The 25,990-nt window shown below is 42.5% G+C and overlaps 1 protein-coding gene across 22 annotated transcripts in view; it reads right to left on the minus strand.

Annotated features, from left to right (window-relative positions):
• Positions 1-25,990, minus strand: part of KALRN (kalirin RhoGEF kinase) — a 658,233-nt gene that overhangs the window by 373,875 nt on the left and 258,368 nt on the right. For all 22 annotated transcript variants that reach the window (XM_032869462.1, XM_032869460.1, XM_032869458.1 and 19 more), the window contains exons 7-8: positions 4,959-5,150; positions 1,510-1,641 (exon numbers count right to left, since the gene is read on the minus strand). In XM_032869462.1, the coding sequence (XP_032725353.1) occupies positions 1,510-1,641; positions 4,959-5,150 (324 nt within the window). The remainder of the gene's footprint in view (positions 1-1,509; positions 1,642-4,958; positions 5,151-25,990) is intronic.

Genomic DNA, 25,990 nt, shown 5'->3' on the forward strand with positions numbered 1-25,990 from the left:
GCAAGTGCAGGGACAGGGAGGCAGGGACAGCCCACTGACCTCTGACGTGGGCTTGGAGAGAGTGTCTGTGTCCCCCAGTGCTGGGGCCTGAGAAAACACAGGGAGAAATACCGTGTCACTCTCTGACACAAACGCCGCCCCCGCCAAGTGTAAAACATGTAAGCCTGATATGAATCTCACTTGTACGCTCTATGTTCATATTTTATGAGGAGTAAATTTAGAGATTCTTGACCCACAGTTCTTTTCTAAGAGAAAGCCTTGGGCCATTTGGATCAAAGCTGATGAGATCAGATCTGGCCCACAAGTCTTCCCCATTGCCTCCTCTAATACCAAAACACGATACCATTTTTTTTCAGCACTAATTACTGTCAGGCATGGGGCCACGGACATTACATGGGCACTATCTTTGTAACTCTTCAAACTATAGGCAAGTGTTATCACCCTTATTTCACAGAAGAAAGTGAGGCTTAGAGTGCCTAGGTAACTTGCCTAAAGTCATGCCGATAAGCAGGGGGTTAAAAGTCAAACTTCGCTTTGACTGTGGCAAAAACCTTTACTCTCACCCAGAAGCCCTTGGTTCTTTGACTTCAGCATGCGTGCGTCAGATTTCCCCAGGTAACATTAACTAAAATATAGGTTCCAGGTCCTACTTCTTCCCATTCTGACGCAGTCTGAGGCGGAGCACAGGAACAAGTCTGAGGCAGGTGGTCCCAGAAACCACTTGGAAAAACACAGCTCCAACTCTCCTTGCTGTATAGGCCAGATGTGAATTCACTTTCCCCTCCTCATTCAGTTTCCTTAATTAACCCATCTCTTTATGGCCCTCAGCCTCTCCCCGAGAATTCACGCCAGTTAGTCAACTCACTCACTTGTGTATGTCCACAAAGATGCACCCATATGCCCCCTTCTTTTTCCTTGGAAAGCAAAAGACCCCCCACACCCCGCCTTCTTAACTTGAACCATGCACCCAGCCTTAGATTTTTCAGTGAAATAGTCTTTTAACTTGTCCTTCACTTCCGTGGCAGCTTCTCACTCCTGCAAACACTTCTCTCCACCCTATGGTGAGTTCTCCTCTGTACTTTCTGGTGAGAAAATGGGTATTCGTTGACAAGCCTCTTCATTAAAGGGGTGGCAGGCCTGGCGTGTATACAACCACCCACCAGCCAGAAAGCACCCTGAGGAGCACAGCCTTGCTTCCTCATATTTGTGTCCCAGGGTAGAGAGTCTGATCTTTATGCATAGGGTGAGGGAGGTGTACATGCTCGCACATACACACACAGGCCCGTGTGGGGCAGGTGGAGCCCACTGAAGGCTGCATTGTCTCTGCTTCCTGGCTGGAGATCTCATTATTCATAGCTCAAGGATCTTAAAGATGTCTCCAAGGGGAGAGAGATGATGTCTTTCTTCTTGGTCCTACCCAGGCTATTACACAAGATACAGGTCAATGCTCTTGTCGCTAACCCACATCCACACACCCCACGAGCCCCGCGTGTCCTGCAAGGTCCTCACCTCTGTGTAGGCCTGGGTCACCTGCTCATACAAGGACTGGTGGTGGTGGATGGCCAGCTCCAGGTCCTGCATCTCGGAGGGCAGGCCCCCCTCACTGCACATCTTGCACCAGGCGTCCACTCCCGACAGGAACTGGAAGGACATAGCAGCTGCGTCAGTGCGGGAGTGCTAGGGGCAGGCGATGGACCTTGGGAAGAACCATCAGGACCTCTGGGAGCCTCAGAGGCCAATGCAGAGGGTGGAGTATTTCTCTTTAATTCTACAAACATCAACCCCATGAAAGAAGCCGGACACGGCACCTTTGTAGGAAGTGTGGTTTCCACAAACAAGGATGACTGTTGTGAAACCGCTGGGGTGCGAGCCACCTGTGTGTTCAACAGGCTGTACCCACACACTGACTACAATGTGTGGGGTCAGCTCACTATCTTACACGTACACCTCAGAGCTTCTCGTCCTGTGCACACTCACAGGCACACGGGAGAGGCTGCGTGCCAGGTAAAATGTGATGCTTCTCCACGTGGACAATGGGTTGTGAGGAGGAATAGAGAACAGCTCCTACAAAGCCATCAGGTACCCCAGGGAACTTGCAGAGGCCATTCCCACAGGGGATGGAGATGAATGCTCCCCGAGCTCCCCACTGTTGGGTCAGTATGCTTTGGGCTGCGGGAGGGGAGGGGCAGCTGAGGGGGACAGACGGTGCCATGACAATGGCGGCACTGGTTCCTGGGATGTGATATAGAGATACAGATCTCGACAGAAAGCAAATTATTATTATTTTTTTTTAAAGATTTTATTTATTTATTTATTTATTTGAGAGAGATTATTATTTTTTATTTGATTTTATTTGATTATTATTATTTATTTGAGAGAGAGACAGTGAGAGAGAGCATGAGCGAGGAGAAGGTGAGAGGGAGAAGCAGACTCCCCACGGAGTTGGGAGCCCAATGCGGGACTCGATCCCAGGACTCCGGGATCATGACCTGAGTTGAAGGCAGTCGCTTAACCCACTGAGCCACTCAGGCGCCCAGAAAGCAAATTATTTAAAAATTAAAATTAACAACTGTGGAACACCCTGGGTCTCCATGCACAAAAGGTGAGCTAACTGAAACCACTCAGATTTATTGGGTGGAAAAACACACCTCTAAAATGCAGATAATTCTTCACCCAACAGTCTGGAATGGTTCTGCCTGTGATTCCTCTCGCCTGGGTGCACAGCTCCATTTAAATTAATTGCCTAAATACCTTTCTATCTCGTTGCCCAGAACAGCCCATATGAGGACAATAAAGAGCTGCCTAAATGAACGCATAATAGCCTTGAAAAAATAGCCTCAAATCTGTTGTTTGGTGTGTGTTTGTTTTTTCTCCCCCACCTAAAAGGAAGCATGGTTTATGAGTTTCCCTGGAGGACCGGTACTACCTGAGGAAATTGCATTAAAAAATAGATACAAATAAAATTGCTTCTGATCCAAAGCAGTCTAAGCCAGGCAACATCAGCTAGACACTGACTCCGCCCATCACTCCCGGGTCGGGCATCGAGCTTTCCGCAACCCCTGGAGTTCTAGTCCGGCGTCCGTCAGCTCGCAGGCCCTGGCCTGGTGGCTGTCCTGGGTAGTTTTTCATACTGGATGTTCTTATCCCATTAGGCCAGCCCTTAACAATTCTGGAAGCGTGCTGGGTGCCATCCAGCCTCGGACTGCATATGCTTGCTAACATCTCAGCAGCTTCTTTGCTCCTCCAGTAACCATTTCATGGAGGAACCTGAAAGCAACTTGACGTTCGTCTGTCAACCATGACAGAAGCACCTCTCCAAGGCCCTTTGGATTTCTCTGTAATACTCTAACAGAGTATTCTAAGAATCCTACAGCAGACCACACAAAATGGTCAGCTCAAGGAGAGAAAGGCAGGGATACAGCAAGGGAAGCACTGAGTCTCCCTTGCCAATCTGGACAAACTTTGAACAAAATCTGCAAGTGGTAGGGTTGAAGAGAGAGCTGGAGATTTGACATGAACGCTCTCCTAGGCCTGGGCATGAACCAGTCATGATCAGTCATTACCACCATGATCCTTAAAAAAAAAAAAGAAAAAACGTCTAGATTCCTTTCAATGTGTGGGGCTGCCCCCGACTTATGACACAAGTATTTCAGTCCTTGGGAAGGTCTCAGGATTTCTCCTTCACCTCACACAGGTGAGGGAAATATAAACATACCAGGATAATATGTTGCATAAATACAGTAGTAATGTCTAGCATTTAAACAGCACAATAAGCACCTTACATGTTCCATCTCTAATTCTTATATTAGCGTTGTGCGATTTATGATTATTTTGCATTAGAGATGAGAAAACAAGCCAAAAATGGTGAGGTGACTTGCCTAAAAGTTAATGATTGGAAGCTACATGTGCCTGGCCGCAGAGCTTAGACTCTTTCAATTATCCCTTGCCTCCTACTTGGTTAGGTGGGCCCAACACAGGGAGATATTTAAGGTATTACCTCATCTAGGCCTCTCCACCATCTGTATGCTACCCAAATGTCATACAAAGAAAGGAATTTAGAGGTTAAAACCACAAGCTTTAATGTTAGACACATCTCAGGTGAAATCCCAGCTGTTCATGGATTGTGTGATTTTCACAGTGGTGTGTTAGTAAATGTTTAATCACCAGCATATGTGTGTGTGTGTGTGTGTGTGTGTGTGTGTGTGTATGTAAACACACACAGAACATAAGTAATAATAAAATGTAGTAAAGTAACCAAGAGTGATGAGTTTTGAGTCTCTATTACCTTTGTTTTTAATATATTTACCGTAAATTTATACAATTTAGTTTTAAGTAATGGCTATGTTCAATAACCGGTTCACAAATTTCCAGAACATTTGACATTTGGCTCCCCGTAGGCTGCTTAGAGCCAGCTCCAACACACCACTGGTTCCTGGGCAGGTCATTAATGTGTCTGAGCTGCCATGCTCTTCTCTGTGAAATGGGTGAGTAATGTCACTGATCAATGCAAGTAAGTAAATAGAAATGAATACTTATTATTTTTATCCACTGTGTAATTATTACATTATCACTATCCATAGCAAATGCTTCATGTAAGATTAATTCCCCCCTGCTCTCAGCACTCAGTGATCAGTATCTAGATTCACCCCTTCTGTCTACGCTCTGGGAATGTGGTCAACACACACACACACATGCACACACACAACCATAAACCACCAAACAGAATGTAAACACCTCTAAGTCCCTTCTTGTTGGGATGTTAAGCAAAGCCACCTGGAGTGACCGATGTGTCCTTGTGTACACAGGAGCGAGGAAGGTGGTAGAACACAGGTTACCGCTGCAATGACTCAGCAGGGTCTTGACTGTTTCCGGGAGAGAGGAGGGGCTCTCTACACAGACAGCGCTTGTGTTCCCACCCTTCCAACAAACAGCCCCCACAGCCTCTCCCTTGGCCTCACCTGCTCAGCCTTCTGGTGGAACACTGCAGACATGGCGAGGATGGTGCTGCGTTCATCCAAGGCAGCCGCGAAGCTCTTCCACTCCTGGTCCAGCTGGGTGGAAATCTGCTTGATTTGCTGCGAGGCATAATGACCGGCCTCAGAGAGGCGGGAAGCCACGGACATGATGCGGTTGATGTTGACATAGGCGTTCTGGGAAGCAGAGGAGGGGGAGCACTTAGTGGGGCGAGCTAGAACGACACCCACTGAGCGCTTTCAGGGGTGGGTGAGTATTCGGGGAAGGAGGCTACTCAGAACAGAAAGTCCAGCCATCAGTCAAGATTTAAATGAAGAGAGCAAATGAAGAGAGCATATTGGAAGAATATTCTTCCAATAATAATTATTATTGGGTAGGTATGCTATGTTATGTGCTCTGTATGTACTAGATCCTTTTAAATTTTACATCCTGGGCACCTGGGGTGGCCCAGTTGGTTAAGCATCCAATTCTCGATTTTGGCTCAGGTCATGATCTCATGATCTCAGGGTCCCAGGATCAAGCCCTACAATGGGCTCCACACTCCACGGGGAGTCTGCTTCAGATTCTCTCTCCCTCTCCCTCTGCTCTTCCCTTGCCTCTATCTCTCTTTCTAAAATATATAAATAAATCTTTTAAGAAAAAACAAACAAAAAAGAATATTCTTCCATGCTAAAAATCCACATCTGAAACTAACGATGTACTGTATGTTGGCTAATGGAATTTAAATTAAATTTAAAAACAAACCAAAATGGTGGAACCTTTTCTTATCCTTACTAGACTTTGAGATATTTCCCTAACTAACTCCAACAAGGCATCTGTGGGTTATCCCAAAAAGCATCTGTAAGGCTCTCCTGGCCCTGCTGACTTCTCTCATCATGTGTTTTGTTTACAATCGTTCCCATCTTTGATTGCCAATTAAAAATTCATGACCATGTGTGCTGTTTCCTACCAGGCCAACAGAAAACCCTCCAGGAAGGAACAAGGCAAAAGAAAAACCCCACAAACATAAGACAGTAGCGAGCATGATCATTTTTAACTGCTACCTCCTATTAATTGTCTGAGGTGTCAAAACAATCAAATAATATTGTGGCATCCACAGGGAGATTTTCTGAATCACACAATGTCTGCCTGAAGAAGGACTAGGGTGGCGAGTTGCTTGTGCACCTTTGTTCTTTGTTGCAAATCTTCTCCACTGACAAGAAATATTCTTCAGCAATGGTGTTTTCTCCTGGTTCTATTATGAGCTCAGGAGTAGTTCATTAATATCGGGTAAGTGAAGGTTCTTTATTTTCCTTCCCCTCCTCCTTCATGTTCCCTATTCATCTTAACTGTCCCTGTCCTCAAGCCCTCCATCCCAAACCTGAGCCAAGTTGATAAGGTCTCTGTTCATTTAAAAGGTCTCTGTAGAAGTTTAAAAGTTTAAGTGTAGTGCTCAAACACAAATTCATCCTGATGTCTAATGATCCCCATGTGTAATCTCTTTCTTTAGTCTGGCCTAAGACCTTTCTGATATAGTACATTTCCTTAACAGAACTAGAATATTACTCTTGTTATTTGAAATAACTATCCTTCAAAGATTGAGGAATCATTATCAGCCTTGTTTTCCGAGTTAGGACACAGATTCTACTTAAAATTAAGCTCTATTTATAGAACTGACAGAAAAACCAACTCTGTACTTGGAAAAAAGAGAGAGAGAGAGAGAGAGAGAGAGAGAAAAGTACCGATTTTAATAGTTTTGTCTTCTAAGGGAATGACATTTGGATTCCCCCAAATTTCCTGCTTGTGTACTTGTCTTAGTTTGGGTTGCCTCCAAAGCAGACCTTGAGACAAGAATTTGGGTTGGATGACTTATTTGGAAGTGACTGCAGAAAGCAAGGTGAGGGAGAGGGCAAGTCAAAGAAAAAAAGGAAAGAAAATGAATAAAGGATGTATTTATTAATGGGTTAATTCTACAAGCAATTAGAGTTATCCCTCCTGAAATCTTTTTAAGCAACTGTGTAGAACAAGTTCAGATTGTCTCACTGGGAGGTGAGGTATATCTGGGGAATTTATGCACCAAGTCTGATTGCTCATGGTTGAGGGTTCTTTGGAGTAACTCCATTTCCAGCCTGACCTACACACAGGCCAAGCACATCTCCCAGGTCAGAGAGTGACCATGGGCAGAAAAATACAGGAAGCTATCAGTTTCTATGGGAGCCACCTGCCTTTGACCTTCAGGGCTGGCTGAGGAGATGCAGGTATGACATTGACAGTGTGTCATAGAGCTGTCCTTCCAAACTGGATTCAAATCCTGAAAACCTTCTTCCCCACCCCAATGTATCCAGATTTATCTAGTGTTACTGGGTTTTCCTGTCCTGGGAAAGTCTTTGTGTGCTTTGGCCAGATGGAAAGCAAGGAAAGTAACAAGAGCTGGGCACCAGCTTCTCCCAGGGTCCCTCCTGGACATCTTATGGATGCCCGGCCCATTGTAATCACTGCCTCTTTACATTCGCTCCCCACAGAGAACAGAGGGAGGCACACTTCTGCTCACTTTTAGGAAGAACCTTCTAGCTCTTAGAGATGTCTAACTGTGGCTGCCTCTGGAGGCTGTTAACACTTTGTCACTCATTCAAATATTTATGGAGAGTTGGCCAGGCTCAGTGATGGGAACTGTGGGAGATCAAAGAGGAATGAGGCAGGATTCCTGCCCTCAGGGGCTCACAGCTGAGACAAGAGAAGTCCTCAAATAACTGCAATTTAGAGCAAAATGAAGTAAGTGTTTCTACGGAGGCAGAGGCAGCTCGCTGCGGGGGTTCGGAGGAAAGGGCTCAGAACCACCAGCGGTGATGTTGGGAAGGGGCTTCCTGCACAGAAGGGGGTGGTGAGGCTGGCCCTCCTCCAAGGCCCCCTTAACCCTGAAGCCTGTGATCACAAATGAAAGCGAAAAACAAACAAACAAAAGACCACAGCTTACATTTCACATTCTAGAGACTAGCACAGTAAATGCCTTTTTGTTTCCTTATCAGTGGGCAGAGAAATGTCTTACTAAAACTAACAAATGATTATGCTTCACAAAAGAAGTAGAGGGAGTAGTCCTCACAACAGAGGGATAAATAGAATGTTGACTCATGAATCTGCTCATTCTTCTTCCCTATAGCCCCTTTTCAAAATACCAAAATACTGCAGGCAAGTCATGTGGCCCAGGTTCATCATCATCACCTTCTTCTTCATCTTCCTTCGGCCAAGAATCTGAGACACATGCATAGCTAGATTCTAAACAGCAGCCAAAAACCAAAAGAAAGGAGAGGAATGGTAGAGAAGGTCTCCAATAACTTAAAAGGAAAGAGCAAGGTTAAAGAGCTGGGTTAAGAGAGAATAAACAGGGGTGCTTAGTCATTATGCATAAATGACATGTCATGGCCTTTGGTCAGCCCATCCCTGTGGTTCTTCTCTGTCACTGTTTAGGCATCCATTAAGGAGCATTTGGAGTCATGTTTGTCCTGGAGACGTGGCCAACAGGAATAGATATTTTCATTCTTTACGACCTCTCCATTCCCTACCAGGTGCCTCCTCCACGCCCTCCAATCTGGCCCTGCTATGCTTCCTTGTCAGCCTAAAATCCCTTCCATCTGCAGAGCTGTCCATCAGTCAGGGGCATCAAAGTCACTTGGCCAAGAGCTGGGACACAAGAGTTCTTCTGGTCTAGATCTAACACCCACCTAAGATGTCACCTGCCTCCCCCATGCCTCAGGTTCTTTATCCTTAAAAGGACGGTCTTGGACTAAGTAGTCTTAGACATTCTATTTGAATAAGCAGGATCAGTTTCAGAAGGAATGTAAAAAGAACTTAGGAGGTCACAGTTTTCTTCTTTCTTATTTATTTATTTAAGAGAAAGAGAGGGAGTGGCGGAGGGGCAGAGTGAGGGAGAGAGAATTCTAAGCAGGTTCCATTTCTATCCCAGAACCAGACATGGGGCTCTATCCTACAACTGCGAGATCGCAACTTGACCCTAAACCTAGAGGAGGAGGCCCAACCGACTGAGCCACCCTGCTGCCCCTCTTCTGTCTTATCTTCAGTGCTGAATAAGGGAACACTGACTAAATCTTTTCTCCTCCTCAAGCCCTCTTCTATGGAGAAGGAAAGGCATAAACTGAAGAAATAAGGGTAACTCAAAGATTTCAAGTGTCCATGTGCAACAGAGAAGTTTTAAACCAAAGAGCAACATGATCTGATTTATGCTTTTAAAAGACTGCTCTGGGGGTGCCCAGGTGGATCATTCGGTTAAGTGTCTGCCTTCAGCTCAAGTCATGATCCTGGGGTCCTGGGATCAAGTCCTGCATCGGGCTCCCTGCTCAGTGAGGAATCTGCTTCTCTCTCTGTATTTGTGCTCTCTCTCTCTCTCTCTGTGTCAAATAAATAAAATCTTTAAAAATAAAAAAATAAAAGATTGTTCTGTGCACTCAAGGTTCAGCAAGGAGAGGTCTGCAAAGGGTGAGACAGAGACTAGCACTGCCTACAGCCTTGGCAGTCCACATGTCTCAGCCCTTCTTTCTGGTTCTGCTCTCTGGCCTGTCATGTGTGGGCCACGGCAGCAGCTGGGCTCCCTCCCAAGTTCTTCAGCCTCCAGGGGACCAAGGACCTGATGCTCCCATCCCTGTCTTCTCGTCAGCCCCTTCCCCTTCCCCTTAGCCTAGACTAACCAGTATCTGGTTTAACTGGTCAGAAGTGAGTAATGTTACTAATAATTCTGGCTTCATGAGTAATTTCTTAAACCCTTACCTCAAAACCGCTTAATTAATTTAAATCCTGCATATATATGCAGTGCAATTAATGTTATCAGTATTCACGTTATCGTGTAGTCCAAGATGTAAACAGGATCTACTCAGCGAAATGCAATGCACGTGTAGCACCAAGTAGGGCATGACCCACCCCGTCCTGCCTGCTTCCCTGCCAAGGCCTCTCCTCCCACTGTCACTTTGGTCACAAATGGAAAATATAACTAAATTGCGGCAAAAATCTCACTAACTCAAAAGCCCTCTATGCTTACATCCTGCCTCCTTTTGTTGCCTAAATTCTGCTTTCCTGTTTCATTCTTGCAGTCATTAATTGGATGTCACAGGATGGATGGCCCTTCTCCCAAGGCCTTGCTCCCTGCTGTGAATAACTGAAATCAGTGAAGCAAGTGGTCGCCCTCCTGGAATAACCAGTTGGCAGAACCCTGATGAAAGTTTTCGGTCCTGCCAAAATGTTCTCACTTTGAACCTGGCTCCTGGCTGCCCTCACTGGCTACAAAACAGGCAAAGTTGCTTGCAATATAATCATAACTCTCCATTTAAAAACCCAGCTAAACTTTCTCCCTAAATGAAGTTTCTTTTGCAGTACACTCTGAAAGAGATACTGGTTCTTCTAGAAATAATCATTTGATAAAAGCTCTCATTTTGGTCATCTTAAACCCTGGGCCAGGGGTTGATGGCAAGAGCAGATTGTTGTGTATAATTGGAATCCCATTGACTTCACTCTTAAAAGGAGGGGTGAATTTTACACCTTGCTCATAAGTCCCCATGTCGAAACAGAAACTCTCTCCCATGGGTTACATGAGATGACATAAAGCATCTAGTCTGTTGTCTGACATAGAACTGGTAACTCGAAGAGTGACATCTCTTTTCTCTCATCTGGTTCCAGAAGGCTGGTACGAACTCACCAAATTAAGTGTGAGCCAAATCCAAGTATTAGTAAAAAGCATAACAAACAGGAAAATTTATCAACTATTCCAACAAGAGGCAGATACTTCAACAACCCCAAGTCCCATTGTATTTCACAGAGAACATGCCACAGTGTCCCCTCCTGTCCCTGGGGAGGAGTCTCTTTCCACAGGAGCCTACCGTGTGTGTCCAGCCCTACAGCAGGCAAAGCTGCTCTCATCACTTGCTGGGACACTGCCCTACACACCCCACTGCCTCTGCTGGCAGGGACCCTTTCCCTAGGGTTCAAGGGTCCAGGCCCTGAATTGTCCCAGGTCTTTCTTTCACCCAGAGAGATCAGAGATTCAGAACCAGCAAGCAACTCACTCTGTGAGCCATGCCCTTGCGACACACACAGTGTCCTTTTATACCTTAAGGTGGAAAAGCAGTGTCTTTGTCTCTTGGGATAGCCTTCTTAGGGCATCTCCACTACTTTGGCATACCCAGAGTACAGAAGCAGGCATGCCTTGTCCTCACAGAAGGCAACAGATGCTTTACCTCATCACTGACCCTGCTGTCAAAGGTGACAGAAGCTTCCTCCCCAGGCTAGGCCTGTGGCCCTTCACTTTGTCATCCAGGGGCAACGCTTCTCGTGTTCAGAGGCAGAGGGGAACAACCGAAGAGCAGTCTCATCTCTGGGAGGAGTGAGTTCTGCACATAGGGTTCTCAATTCCATTCCAGTGAATGGGCTGCAGCTTTTAAATTATTATTAGGAAAATGGAAGTTGTGATCCCTTAAGATCAACACAGGAGGTGAGGCACAACGGCCACATAGGGGCCACCTTCCTGAAAGGGGCTCAGTCCAGACACGTCCTGGAGGCCTTGACTCTCCAAATCCAAAAGTCAAGGGAGGGAAGCCAGGCAAACACCTGGCCGAGGGCCGAGGGCCGAGGTACTCAGCAAAATCACTTGGGTCAAATGCAAAACGAACGTTAAATCAAAATGCTAAACACAAAATATATAAATAGTAGGGCCTCAGCTGAGAATGTACACATTACTAACATTATGTACACCAGGGAATCACACCCAAATGTTACTAGTTACTGAATGCTTACTTTGCACAGATATGCATGGTGGTAGGAACTTCTCTAGGCTCTTTTTGTCATCTCAGTTCTTTTATGTATAGAGAAATGTTTAAAAAAATTGGGGAATGTACATATTTTTTGTAATTGGGGGAAAATGTTCTAAAACTATACAGAGGAAATATACAGTATCTCATCCCCCAGCTCTTCTTTTCACCACTGATGTTATTATATCAAAGCATCAGCTATCTATGGCTGTTGGAACAAAGAGGAATTTATATCCAACCTTTTATCTTTATCAAACTCGTTCTTTCTATTGAGACACAAAGGTTGTTTCTACTTTGGGGCTTTTTTCCTCTACAAATAATAGTAGGGATTGTAGAATATTTTTAATTTTAATAGATTTGGTATTTTAAATATTTTTTAGTTTCACGAATTATTTTAATGTATCTTTAATGAGTCTGGTCAGGTTGCTTTCCATGAAAGCTGTATTTACTAGCTGTATTTACTCCTCCATCTCTTTTTACCTTAATAAAGCTTGTTGTTTTTTTTTTTTAAAGTACGGCACAATTTACTACCAGTGAAATAGGTAAATTTTAATGAATACTGCTTTAATAAGAAAAAGAATATAAACATACTTCATTTAAAGGTTTTTAGAAGCCAAAATCATAGAACAGTCTCATTTTGGAGTTAGAGAAAAACAACAACAACAATAAACCCAGACATTTCTTGAATCTACCCAGGAGGCGTTTGAAACTTTGTAAAGTCAATTAGGAGGTATGTTCCAAGTCACTGAAAGAGAGACTGATGGGAAGTAGACCCTGGGCTCCTGATTCTTAGTCTGCATGACCCCTCTGTTTATAGCTATATTTTTCTCATGCCCTGCAGCTTATACTAATTTAAGTTTTTGTTTTGTCACACTCAGAGAGAGCCATAAGAAAAATACTTGGAGATCTGCCCACACAGCTTTCAGAGGCTTCGTGAGTAGAGTTCAGTATCAGTAAGAAGATAGATCGTGCCAGAGCAATGGAAAAAGCTGAGCCTCACCTCCTCTTTCCAGCTTAATGAAACCATATGTATTGCTTCCATCTTTGCTCGTATCAAACCCACTTTGGGTCCTGATGCTGTTAAAGCATCAGTTTATGATTAATTAGTTTAACATTACCATGTAAACCTGATGATCCCACCTCGAAACATATGGCCACTGGGATAGTAACATCTGGAATAAGAACTGTCCATGCTTGAAACTCTACTACAATGGCTCGGAGATGTGACGGGCTCTAAATGAAACCTCCAACTTCTGCCTCCCACAAGATACAGGGTGCCCTCAAGGGGGACAAATAGGGCAGTTGATGGATGACTATCTGGTCAGGTCTGGCCAGACAGTAGGTCAAACCATGTGGAAGCCATCTGTCACTGTCAGGTGGAGAGAGGAAAGAAGTTGGAGCAGCCCTGGAGCTCAGCAAAGATAACATTGGCCTGTGAATCCCTCTGTCCCTCTCGCCTGGCTTGCTGTAGCAATGTTTCCTCCAGCAATTGCTTCACAAACCATTAAGCAACCATGAAAACAAGTGCCTGGCCATATGTCCAAGGGCCAAGGAGACCCAGGAGCAGATTTCAGTCAAAGAGAAACCAGTCTCCCTCTCCTTTCTCAGCCCCAAGTGAAACTTCCTCAGAGGGGTGAATGTTTTTGTAGGAGGCAGCGTTGTGGGATTCACATGCTAGGGAGGAATGGGTATGGCTGGAATCAGACCTGGGACACCACTGGGTAAAAGTGGCTGGGATCAATGTAGCTCTTCTGGGTTAGAATATAGTAATTTCAGGCTGCCTTTAAGATTGAAATCAGAGAGGGGTGCCTGGGTGGCTCAGTGGGTTAAAGCCTCTGCCTTCGGCTCAGGCCATGATCCCGGGGTCCTGGGATCGAGCTCCACATCGGGCTCTCTGCTCCGCAGGGAGCCTGCTTCTCCCTCTCTCTCTGCCTGCCTCTCTGCCTACTTGTGATCTCTGTCTGTCAAATAAATAAATAAATTCTTTAAAAAAAAAACATTGAAATCAGAGGCTATAACACTTCATGGAAATATACTTACCAGTATTTTCTCCCCCAGATCTTTCTTGAGTAGGCCTGGCTATTCAGAGCTCAATTTGTGCATTGGAACAACCTGGGAGCTGGTTAAAAATGCAGAATCTCAAGCTCCTTCCCAACTTTTTGATGAGAATCTGCATTTTAATGAGACTGTCCCAAGTGATATGCATGCACATAAAAGTTTGAGAAGCTCTGTAGACAAGAACTCTGAGAACAAGGAGAACTGTTTCTTCTAGCACTCCTGACCCTGACGATAGTACTTGAACATTTGCCAAGCACAACATTCTGCCAAATGCTTTGCTTAAAATGCAAGATCACATCTCATCCTTATAACACCCCTGGCAAAGGTACTATCATTATCTCCCCCATTTACAGACACAGAGGTAAGGCTCTGAGAAATTGAAACAACTTGCCCATGATCATACAACCAGGCAGGAAACCAACAGCAACAGTTAGCACCTCGTGCCCATGCTCTTTCCACCACGCTGTTTTACTTTGCCATAGGTGTGAGAGCAGCTGGGCTGACCAAGGCTGTCCCTAAAGGGAGAGAGGATTCAATAAAAATTTTCACATCTCTGAAGTCTCCCCTGTGGGGCCCTTGACTTGTCCATGAACTTCCAAGAATAGCCCAACTTTAAAATGGGCGGGAGTCTCTTGTCCTCTCCCTCCCTGGAGCAATAATCTGCACTTGAAAACCCAAGGCCAGTCACCCTGAAGAAAAGGTCCCTGTCTCTGCAGAACCTCTGGAAAGCTCAGGATTAAGGCCACTCTTTGTTCCTTTCTTTAATTGATGTCTTGCTTTATTGCTGGAGTTTTTATCTGCTGTCCTATTCAACTATTCATTTAACAATGCAAACTACTGTGCAAACAGGGAATAAGACAGACAAAATTCCTATGCACATGGAGCTTACATTTCATTAATAACTATTTCTTAATAGTTATTAATAAATTAATAACTATTTACTATATCTTTCTTATTTCAATTCTGTATAAATTATAGCTGAGAAAATTGTAGTATGTGATGGGTCTGGGAAGTCAAGGCAGGCTGACCCTTGAAGTCAGGGGTGAGACCTGAGCTCATCCCTGAATGAAGTGAGAGAGTGAACACGTGGCTGTGGGCAGGAAGAAGCTCCAAGGCAGAGGGGACAGTGGGGGCAAAGACCACAAGGCAAGAATGCCCTTGGCAGGTTCAAGAAATGGCAAGAAGCCCAGGATGACTGGAGCATATGAGCTGGGGGTAGAGGCTGGGATTTGAGAGGTAACGGGACCAGACCATGTAGAGCCTTGTAAGCCATGGTAGAGGACATCAACTTGTATCCTAAGAAGGATGGGAAGACATTAAAGCATTTTTGAGTAGAGGAGTGACACAATATGATGTATCTTACTCTTGGCAGGAACATCAGGTAGTTATATCGAGAATGGACCGTAAGAGAACAAAGGTAGAAGCATGGAGACCAGGTAGGAACAACAGCAATAGCCCAGGCAGGACTGACGGCAGCCTGGGCCAGGGTGGTGGCCATGGAGGTGGTGACAAGTGACCAGATTCTGGATAAATGTTGAGGGTAGAGCCAAAAGAACTTACTGATGGAAAGCTTTTTGCTCTTGCTCATTTGTGGGCCTCCAGTTGTGTCAGGCACTCCAACTTCTGCTTTTTTTAATATTCCCTTCCCATATGCCTACCTGGTCCTGACCTCTCAGTTCTCAAACTTGCCTGTATGTCCTTGATCAATCTCTGTCCCTTTTCTGGTACTCCTGACCAGCTACCACCCATGCCCGAGAATGGCATATGCAATGTTACTGCTGCACATTATTATCAATATTTTATATTTGTGTCATGGTTTATAGTTTAAGCCCTTCTGTGTACATTATCTCATCTGACATGCTAGGTTTCATAGACCATTTGATGCTTTTCATTTGGCTCCAGGAGACCTCAAAGAAGAGGCATGAGTTAGCTTTGGCTGAATTTCAGACAAATTAACTCCTTGGCAGCTGCAGACCTGTCAGAGAGCAGACAGTGGCTGCATGTGAAAATTTATACTTATAAGAGTGTGTGGGTAAACTGAGTCACAAGGCTCAAGGCATGCACATCATGAGGGCCCAGCAAATAACCCAAGGGCAAGGAACATGCTGATAGAAGGCCCCAGAGAGCAGTGGACTGAAGCCAGAAAAGAGGTCCCAGAGCTGTGGACAGAGAATCAGGAGTGAGGAGGAAGAGGGAAGCCTGGGGCCTGGAGGGGGTATATGATTAAGAGAGAAGGTTGAACCAGGCCTGTGCCAGCCACAAGTCAGAAATTAGAGTGGTCAGTCAGGCTCTGCGGATCAGCTCAGAGCAGGATTTCTGAAGGGACCCAATTGGCGGGCATCGGGTGGGAAGAGCCAGCACTGTGCATCAGGAAAGGCCGAGAAAGCCTCAGCTACAGGCAGTCAAGGCGCTTCCCTACATTTTTCGTTGAACTGAAGCCAATCCCCCAAACGTAGCTGATTTGAGACTGGTGGGCAAAGGCAAATGGGGCACCTAGAAAGGTTGGGGTAGGGAGCTAGGAGCAGCGAGTAAGGACAGCTACTCCTTTTCTTGGGATCCTCCTGACTGAAGGGAAATCCCCACCTCCAGTTCCAGAAGCTCATCATCCAGTAATTTTCGAGTTTGACCCCTGCCTATTGTCAGTTGCTTTTTCTCTTCACCTAGAGCCAGTGATTCTCAATCTGGTTCCTAACCTTGTACCTATTTCCTGGGCTCCACCCCAGCACAGTTAAATCTGAATCTAGGATGGTGGGGCCCAGATGGGGCAGCTAGGATGAGGACTGCCGCCTTAGCCACGTGCATCGGTTGCCCCGGGGCCCCCCTACAGACCATCTTCCTCTCGCCTTAGGACAAGTTTAATGCTGACAATGGTGCCAAGAGCAAGGATTCATAAATGGATACTGAGCAGATCAGAAAATAAAATCTAATCCTCATACTGAGTTGGAAAAAAAGCAAAATTCCACCCATGTGGCTGTTTGTGGAGATATAAACACTGCATCCTGTTCAACTTGATTTGTAAGAATAGGCCTGGCTGGTGATATGTGCAATATTTTACAAGTAGAGGTTTCCTCAGAAGGCCTGCCTTGGGAATCCCAGTGTTGACAGCAAACACAGGATCACAATCACTCTCGTCAGGGAGGGACACATTTTAGTTGCCTTACTTCCGTGTTTAGGATTAGAACCTCAGAAAGAAAAGATGCTCGAGGGGCACCTGGGTGGCTCAGTTGGTTAAGCGGCTGCCTTCGGCTCGAGTCATGATTCCAGGGTCCTGGGATCGAGCCCCGCATCAGGCTCCCTGCTCAGCAGAGAGCCTGCTTCTCTCTCTCCCCCTCTCCCTGCCGCTCTGCTTACTTGTGCTCTCTCTCTAGCTCTCTGTCAAATAAACAAAAAAACAAAACAAAAAGATCCTCGAGGTCAGGTGGAATGTGAAAGATCATCCAGTCCATTAGTTTCTGGAATTTAATATGCATCAGCTGGGGACCTTATAAGCAGCCTGGGTCCCAGGCCCACTTGTGATGGAATCCATTGCTGTCAGCCCCTGCCTTCCAAGGGTTGTTTAGCTTCTGCTAGAGTCACATCCCATAGGGCTTCTCCAGAATTGAAGGTCCTGCCTTACCAGTTGTGCATCCTTGCTGTGCAAACTCTGTTCCAGGTTGGCAACAGATGCTGTGGCATGCCAAATATCCTTAATTTATCAAACAAGTATGTATCAGCACTTCATTCCTTTTTATGGGCAAGCAATATTCCATTATATGCATATACCATATTTTCTTTATCCATTCATCAGTTGATGGACAATTTGGGTTATTTACACCTTTTGGTTATTATGAATAATGTTTCTATAAACACTTGTGTACAATGTATGGACATTTTGTGTAACCATATGCTTTCATTTCTCTTAGAGATATATATATAGGAATTGAATCATTGGGACATATGGTGACTCTATGTTTAACTGTTTGAGTAACTGCCAGACTAAATTCCGAAGTGGCCACACCACGTTACACTCCTTCAGTGTATGAAGGAAAGTAAGAGGGTATAGATTGCTCAATGTCCTTGCTAACATTTGTTATTATCTGACTTTTTTTTTTTAAGATTTTTATTTTATTTATTTGACAGAGAGAGATCACAGTAGACAGAGGCAGGCAGAGAGAAAGAGAGAGAGAGGGAAGCAGGCTCCCCACTGAGCAGAGAACCCGATGCGGGACTCGATCCCAGGATCCTGAGATCATGACCTGAGCCGAAGGCAGCGGCTTAACCCACTGAGCCACCCAGGCGTCCCATTATCTGACTTTTTTATTATAATCATTCTAATGGGTGTAAAATGATATCTCATTGTGGTTTTGATTTGCATTTCCCTGATGACTATCAATGTCAAGCATCTTTTCATATACTTATTGACCATCTTTGAAGACATGTCTATACTGATCCTTTGCCCATTTTTTTAAATTTATTTTGTCAGTGTTCCAAAATTCACTGTTTATGCACCACACTCAGTGCTCCATGCAATATGTGCCCTCCTTAATACCACTACCAGGCTCATTATCCCCCCGCCTTCCCTTCCAAAAGCCTCAGTTTGTTTCTCACAGTCCACAGTCTCTCATGGTTCATCTCTCCCTCCAATTTCCCCCAATTTACTTCTCCTTTCCTTCTCCTAATATCCTCCATGTTATTCCTTATGCTCCACAAGTAAATGAAACCATATAATTGACTTTCTCTGCTTGACTTATTTCACTCAGCATAATCTCCTCCAGTCCTATCCATGTTGATACAAAAGTTGGGTATTCATCCTTTCTGATGGAGGTATAATACTCCACTGTATATATTGCCCATTTTTTTTTTAAAGAAAGCTCTACACCCAACATGAGGCTTTAACTCATGACCCCAAGATCAAGTGTTGTATGCTCTACTGAGTCAGCCAAGTGCCCCTCCTTTGTTCATTTTTTAATTAGGTTGTCCTTTCTTACTGGGTTGTAAGAATTCCTTATATATTCTATACACAAGTCCCTTATCAGGTAGATGATTTGCAAACACTTTCTCCATTCTGTGGGTTATCTTTTCACTTTCTTGATTATATCTTTTGGAGCACAAAGTTTTTTAATTTTGATGAAGTCCAATTTATTTGTTTTTAATTTAATGTGAAGAAAGGGTCCAACTTCATTCTGCTGCATGGTTGTCCCAGAACCATTTGTTAAAAAAACTATTCTTTCCAGATTGAATGGTCTTGGTACCTTTGTCAAAACTCGGCTGACCACAGACACACAGGTTTATTTAGAGACTTTCAATTCTGTTCCATTGATCGATATGTCTATCCCATGCTGGTACCATACTGTCTTGATTACTATCACTTTGTGGAAAGTTCTAAAGTCAGGAAATAGGAAGTCCTCCCACTTTTTTAAGACTGTTTTGGCTATTCTGGGTCCCATGTAATTCCATGTGATTTGAGAATCAGCTTCTACAAGCCAGCTGGGATTCTGATAGAAATGTGCTGAATCTGAAGACTGATTGCCATTTAACAATAAAGTTTTTCGGGGCACCTGGGTGGCTCAGTGGGTTAAGCCGCTGCCTTCGGCTCAGGTCGTGATCTCAGGGTCCTGGGATCGAGCCCCGCATCGGGCTCTCTGCTCAGCAGGGAGTCTGCTTCCCTTCCTCTCTCTCTGCCTGCCTCTCTGCCTACTTGTGATTTCTGTCTGTCAAATAAATAAATAAAATCTTTAAAAAAAAAAACAATAAAGTTTTTCAATCCATGAATATGAGATGTTTTCCCCTTTTTTTAGCTCTTTCTTTCAACAATGTTTTTGTAGTTTGCAGAGTACAAGTAGTACACCTCTATTGTTAAAAGTTTCCCAAGTATTTTATTCTTCTTGATGTTATTGTAAATGGAATGGTTTTCTTAATTTCATTTTCAGATTGTTCATTTTAAGCACATAGAAATACAATTGATTTTTGTATATTAATTGTGTATCCTGCAACCTTACTGAACTCATTTACTACTTCTAATAATTTTTTAGTGAATGGCTTGGGATTTTCCATATGCAAGTTCATGTTATCTAAGAATAGAGATAGTTTTACTGCTTCCTTTCTTGTTTGGATGCTTTTTCTTTTTCCTGAATAATTGCCCTGGCTAGAACTTCCAATATTGAATAGAAAGTGACAAAAGCAAACATCTTTGTCTTGTTCCCAATCTTAGGTGGAATATATCCTGTCTTTAAGCATTAAGTATGATATCAGATATTGGTTTTTCATAGATAGATGCCCTTTAACAGGTTCAGAAAGTTCTCTTTTATTCCTATTTAGTTGCTTTTATTATGAAAAGGTGTTGGATCTTGTTAAATCCTTTTTCTAAGCCTACTGAGATTATCACATGGTTTCTGTTTTTCACTCTACTGATGTTAAACCAACCTCACAATCCTGGAATAATTCTCATTGGTCATGGTATACAATTATTTCTATATGTTGCTGTATTTAGTTTGCTGGTATTTTACTGGAAATTTTTGCATCCATACTCGTTAGCAATGTGGGTCTGTATCTTTCTTCTTTTGAGTGATGTTTTTGTCTGGTTTTGGTATCTGGGGATATTACTGGACTAACTGAAAGAGGTGGAAAATATTCCCTTCTATTTTGGGTTAAAGCTTCTGAAAAATTAGAATTAATTTTTCTTTAAATGTTTCTTAGAATTCAGTGGTAAAGTCATCTGGGACTTCATCTTTGCCCATTTTACCTAAGTTTCTGATTTATTGGCATACAATTATTTGTAGTACTCCTTTATAACCCTTTTTATTTCTGTAAGGTTGGTAGTAATGTCTCTTTTTTCACTTCAGATTCTAGTAATTTTGTTTATCTTGGTCATTCTAGCTAAACATTTGTTAATTTTGTCGATCTTTTCAAAGAACCAGCTTTTGATTTTACTGATTTTTCTGTTGTTTTTCTATTCTCTAATTCATTAATTTCAACTCTAATCTTTACTATTTCCTTATTTCTCCTTGCTTTAGGTTTAGTATGTTCTTTTTCCAGTGCCTTAAGGTGGAATGCTAGTTTATTAATTTCAAAAATTTTTAATACAGTACTTATAACTATAAATTTTTCTCTAAGCACTGTTACCTGTATCCTATAAGTTTGAGTATGTTGTGCCTCATTTTCATTCATCTCAAAGTATTTCCCAATTTCTTTTAGAGGGAGAGAGAGTGTGTGTGAGTGGGGAGGGGCAGAGAGAGAGAGAGAATCCCAAACAGGCCCCACACCCAGTGGGGAGCCCAACATAGGGCTCAATCTCACAAACCCGAGATCATGACCTGAGCCAAAATCAAGAGTTGGATGCTTAACTGACTGAGCCACCCAGTTGCCACTCCAATTTCTTTTTTATTTCTTCTTTGACTCATTTTATATTTAGGAGTGTGTTATTTAATTTCCACATATTTGCAAATTTCCCAAATTTCTTTCTGTTGCTGATTTCTAATTTTATTCCATTATGATCAGAATTATATTATTTTTATCCTTTCTATTTATTGAGGTTTGTTTTATGACCTCACACATGATCTATTCTGGACAATTTTCATGTGCTCTTGGGAAACATGTATGGTCTCCTGTTGTTGGATGAAGTATTCTAGGATGTCTCTTAGGTCAGTTTGGTTTATAGCCTCTATTTCCTTGCTTCAGTTTTCCTATTTTCTCACTGATCTTCTGTCCATTATTGAAAGTGAGAGTGTCAAAGTCTCTGTTATTGTAGGATTGTATTCTCCCTTACTTTCTCTCAGTTTCATTTCAAGTATTTTGGTGCTCTCTTGTTAGGCACTTAGATAACTTTATATATAAAATGTCCCACTGTATCTCTAGTAACATTTTTTGGTTTTGTTTTACAGTCTATTTAAAAGTCTGTTGTTAATGCAGCCACTCTGGCTTTCTTGTGGTTGCTGTTTGCATAATACATCTTTTTCCAACTTTTTACTTCCAATGTATTAAAATCTTTGAATCTGAAGTGTATCTCCTATAGACGATCTATAGTTTGATCTTGTTGTTTCTTTTTTTAAAAATTCAGGCTGACAGTCTCTACTTTTGAGTAGAGTGTTTAACCCTTTCACATTTAATGTCATTATTGATATAGTTGGATTTATGTCCACCATATTACTTTTCATCTACATCACAATTTTTATACCTTTATTCTTCCTCTACTGCTTTCTTTTCCATTAGGTGAATATTTCATAAGGTAGCATTTTAACATCTTTTTTTTTTTTTACATCTTTTAACATCTTTTTTTTTTAACATTTTTTCACTATATTTTCTGAGTTATTTCCTTAACCACTGCTCTAGAGCTTACTATACACACTTCCCTTGTCAGAATCAGCTTCAGATGTAATTAATTCCAGTGAGTAAAAATGTTATTCCTATATTGCTTTATTCCCTTTCTCCTTTTTTGTGATATTATTATTATATATATTATGCCTATAAATGCTACAAACTTAAAGTTAGATTGTTATATTATCTATTTTATACATGTCTTTTAAAGAAGTAGAAATGAGAAAAAAAGAACAAGTGTATATTTACAGCTTTTGTCATATTAACCTCCTCATTTATCATTTCTGGGTCTTAGCTCTTGTGGATTCAAATTACCATAGGAAGTAATATCCATATTTCAATACAGCTTTGTTCCAACTCAACACTTGTGCTTTACTGGCACATATATTTCTGTATGTTATAGGCCCAATAGCACATTATACACATTTTGTACAATTAATTTTTAAATCAACTAAGAGAAAAAGAAGAAATATGCATTCATGTTGTCTTTTATAGTTACATAATTACCTTTACTGGTACTCTGTCTTTTTGTGTGGGTTCAAATTACTGTTTAGAGTCTTCTTTTGTAATTTCTCATAAAGTGTGTCTGCTGGAAACAACTTTTCTCAGTATTTGTTTAGCTGAGGATATCTTTATTTCACCTTCATTGTGAAGGCTAGCTTTGCTGGATATAGGATTCTTGGTTGACAGTGTTTTCCTTTGAGCACTTTGAATATATTATCTTACTTCTGACCTCCATTGTTCCTGATAAGAAATCAGCTTTAAACTTATTGGAATTCCCTTGTGACAAGTCAGTTTTCTTATGCTGCTTTTAAGATTTTCTCTTTGTCTTTGCTTTCAGTATTTTTTTGGGGGGGGGGCAAGGGAAGAGGGGGAGAGAGAGATAAAGGGAGAGAGATAATTTTTAAGCTCCATTCCCACATGGGGCTTGATCTCAGGACACTGAGACCATGACCTGGGCTGAAATCAAGATTGAATGCTTAACCAACTGAACCACCCAGGTACCCCTGCTTTCACTATTTTTATTATGATGTGTCTGTTTGTAGGTCTCTTTGCAGTTATCCTCCTTAGAGCTTCCTATGCTTCCTAGCTCTGTAATGTTTTTTTTTTTAATGAATTTGGGAAGATTTCAGCCATTATTTCTTCTGATACTTTTTCTATTCTATTCTCTCCTCTCCTTCTAGTACTCCCATTATGCATATGTTGGTATACTTACTGTTATACATATTTTTCTGAGGTCCTGGTTTTTTTTCATTCTTTTTCTCTCTATTCTTCAGATTGTATAATTTATATGGATCTATTTTCAAGGTTGCTAATTCTTTCTTCTGCCAGTTCAAATCTACTATTGAGCTTTCTAGTGAATTTTTCATTTCAGAAATTGTATTTTTCAACTCCAGAATTTCCTTTTGGTTCATTTTTATAATTACTCTTTACTGATATTCTCTGTTTAAGGAGACATTATCATCAAATTTTCTTTTACTTCTTCAATAATTGTTTCCTTTAGTTTCTTTTTTTTTTTAAGATTTTATTTATTTATTTGACAGAGAGATCACAAGTAGACAGAGAGGCAGGCGGAGAGAGAGGAGGAAGCAGGCTCCCTGCTGAGCAGAGAGCCCGACGCGGGACTCGATCCCAGGACCCTGAGATCATGACCCAAGCCGAAGGCAGCGGCTTAACCCACTGAGCCACCCAGGCGCCCTAGTTTCATTTTTTTAAATTTAAGATCAATTAGCCAACTTATAGTACATCATTAGTTTCAAATGTAGTGTTCAATAATTTATCAGTGTCATTAAAAAAACACTTATAATGGCTACTTTGAAATTTTTGCTAAATCTGACATCTGGTCACTCTCACAGGCAATTTCTGTTCCTTGGTCTTTCCAGTGGTCTTTCCAGATAAAACGTTTTTTATCTGTTTTTTTTCTTCTTCTTCTTGTTTTCCTGGTCCTATTTTTCTATTCCTTTGCATGTCTTCTTTTTCTTCTTCTTTTTTTTTTTTGAAACTGAACATTTTAGATAGTATATTATAACACTTTGGGTCCTCATCCCCCACTTCTGGGGCTTGTTAATATTATTTGCTTATTTGTTTTGTGATTGGCTGGACTATTTTAGTGAAGACTATTTCCACCTCAGCTCCCACAGTGGGTGACCTCTGATGTTCCCCAGGTGGTACTGCTTTGGGTATTCCCATGGTTACCCTGGGATGAGAATGGTCTTGGTAGTGCTCTCTTTAATTTTCTCTTTCTTTGACCACTTGTAGCTATTAAATTCTACTAATGGCCAGGTGATTATTCTATTATGTTTTAAATGCTCCATAGACCTATCCAACCAAATGTAGTCTCCTTTGAAGGGAGAGTCTATGAGGTCTGTGTTTGAATTCCTCAGTTCTCTCTACCACATTAGCCTGCCTACTATTTATCCTGTATCTCCAATGACTCTACCAATCTTCTCCCAATTGTTTTCACCAGAATCTCCTTAAGGGTATGTTTGACACTGCTGTTGGCTTAAACTTCTCTACTCTCTGTTGCAAATGAGGTCTGTTCCCTTAGGAAAAGACTTGGAGCTCTCTGTTTTAGTTTGCTTCCACCCCCCAGGCAAAATCTCTGAGCCATGGTTGTGGGGGTAGAGTATGGGACAATGGTGTACTTCCTGAGTGACACTCTCCCCCCCACACCACCTTAGCAGCTGAAAATTCAGTGAATTTTCAGCATGAGTAGCCTCAGGCCTCAGTTTGCCTCTCCCAGCATGGAACCTCTGCCTTACAAGCTGGGGCAAGGGAGATTGGGGCCTAGGATGCTCAGCAGTGTTGCACCTATGGGAGAACCTCTGTTCCATGAGTAGGAGCTAGGCAGAAGAAGGAGATCCCCCTGCTTGGCCACACTCACCCAGAACTTAGCTTCAGCAACAGGTTATTTGGGACAGGATAAGAAATGTCCTGTGATGACAGTCCTTCAATTGGGAGCTGGGGGCCCTGTGTTCTTGGTTTCGCCAATTTGGAAGGCAATTTCATCTTATTGAACTGGGAAGGGAGAGGGAGAGAGGGCATCTTGGTTCAAATACTGTAGACTCAATGTTCTTGTTGAGTTTTTGTAGATTTTCTTGAATAAACATTTCTTCACTTGCTGAACGCACTTAGGACCATTTCCAGAGACTTTAAACAGTTGTTGTAAAATAATTATCACCAAAAAATAGTTAAATTAAATTAAATTATTTTTACCAGTTCCCCTAGAGAGTGGGTCTGTGGAGCTCCTCATGCTATCATAGTGGAAGTGGACTTTCAGAACTTTGATGTTTTATTTTTAGGGAGTGAGTGTTTCATACTTAAAGATTCCACAGAACAATAGTTCTCTAACTTCAATGTGCATATAAATCACCTGCAGGCAACCTGTTAAAAATGCAGGTTCCTAGGGCCCCATTCTCCAGAGATTATGATTGCCTATGACTAGGGTGGGAGCCAAAAGAAATATGCATTTTTAGCAAGCTCACTACATTATTCTTTATTATTTAAGATCAATTTATTTATTTGAGAGAGAGCTTGTGTGAGTTGGGAGAGCGGGAGAAAGAGAGAGAGAGAGAGAATCCTCAAGCAGACTCCCCACTGAGCACAAAGCCCCATGCAGGGCTCAATCACAGGACCCTGAGATCATTACCTGAGCCAAAATCAAGAGTTGGATGCTCTGCCAACTGAGCCACCCAGGCATCTCTCACTATGTGATTCTTTGAAAAAAATTGTACTATAAAGACAAATGCACACCAGACAAGATAGATCTCTTTTTCTTCCTTCTCCTTCTCCTCCTCCTCCCTTCTTCTTCTTCATCTTTTACTTCTTTAAACAGGTTCTATGTCTACTAAGGAGCTTGCAGCTATGGCAAGATCAAA

This window comes from Lontra canadensis, unplaced genomic scaffold, assembly GCF_010015895.1.
Source record: "Lontra canadensis isolate GAN:19392208 unplaced genomic scaffold, GSC_riverotter_1.0 scaffold38, whole genome shotgun sequence".
Classification (NCBI taxonomy): domain Eukaryota; kingdom Metazoa; phylum Chordata; class Mammalia; order Carnivora; family Mustelidae; genus Lontra; species Lontra canadensis.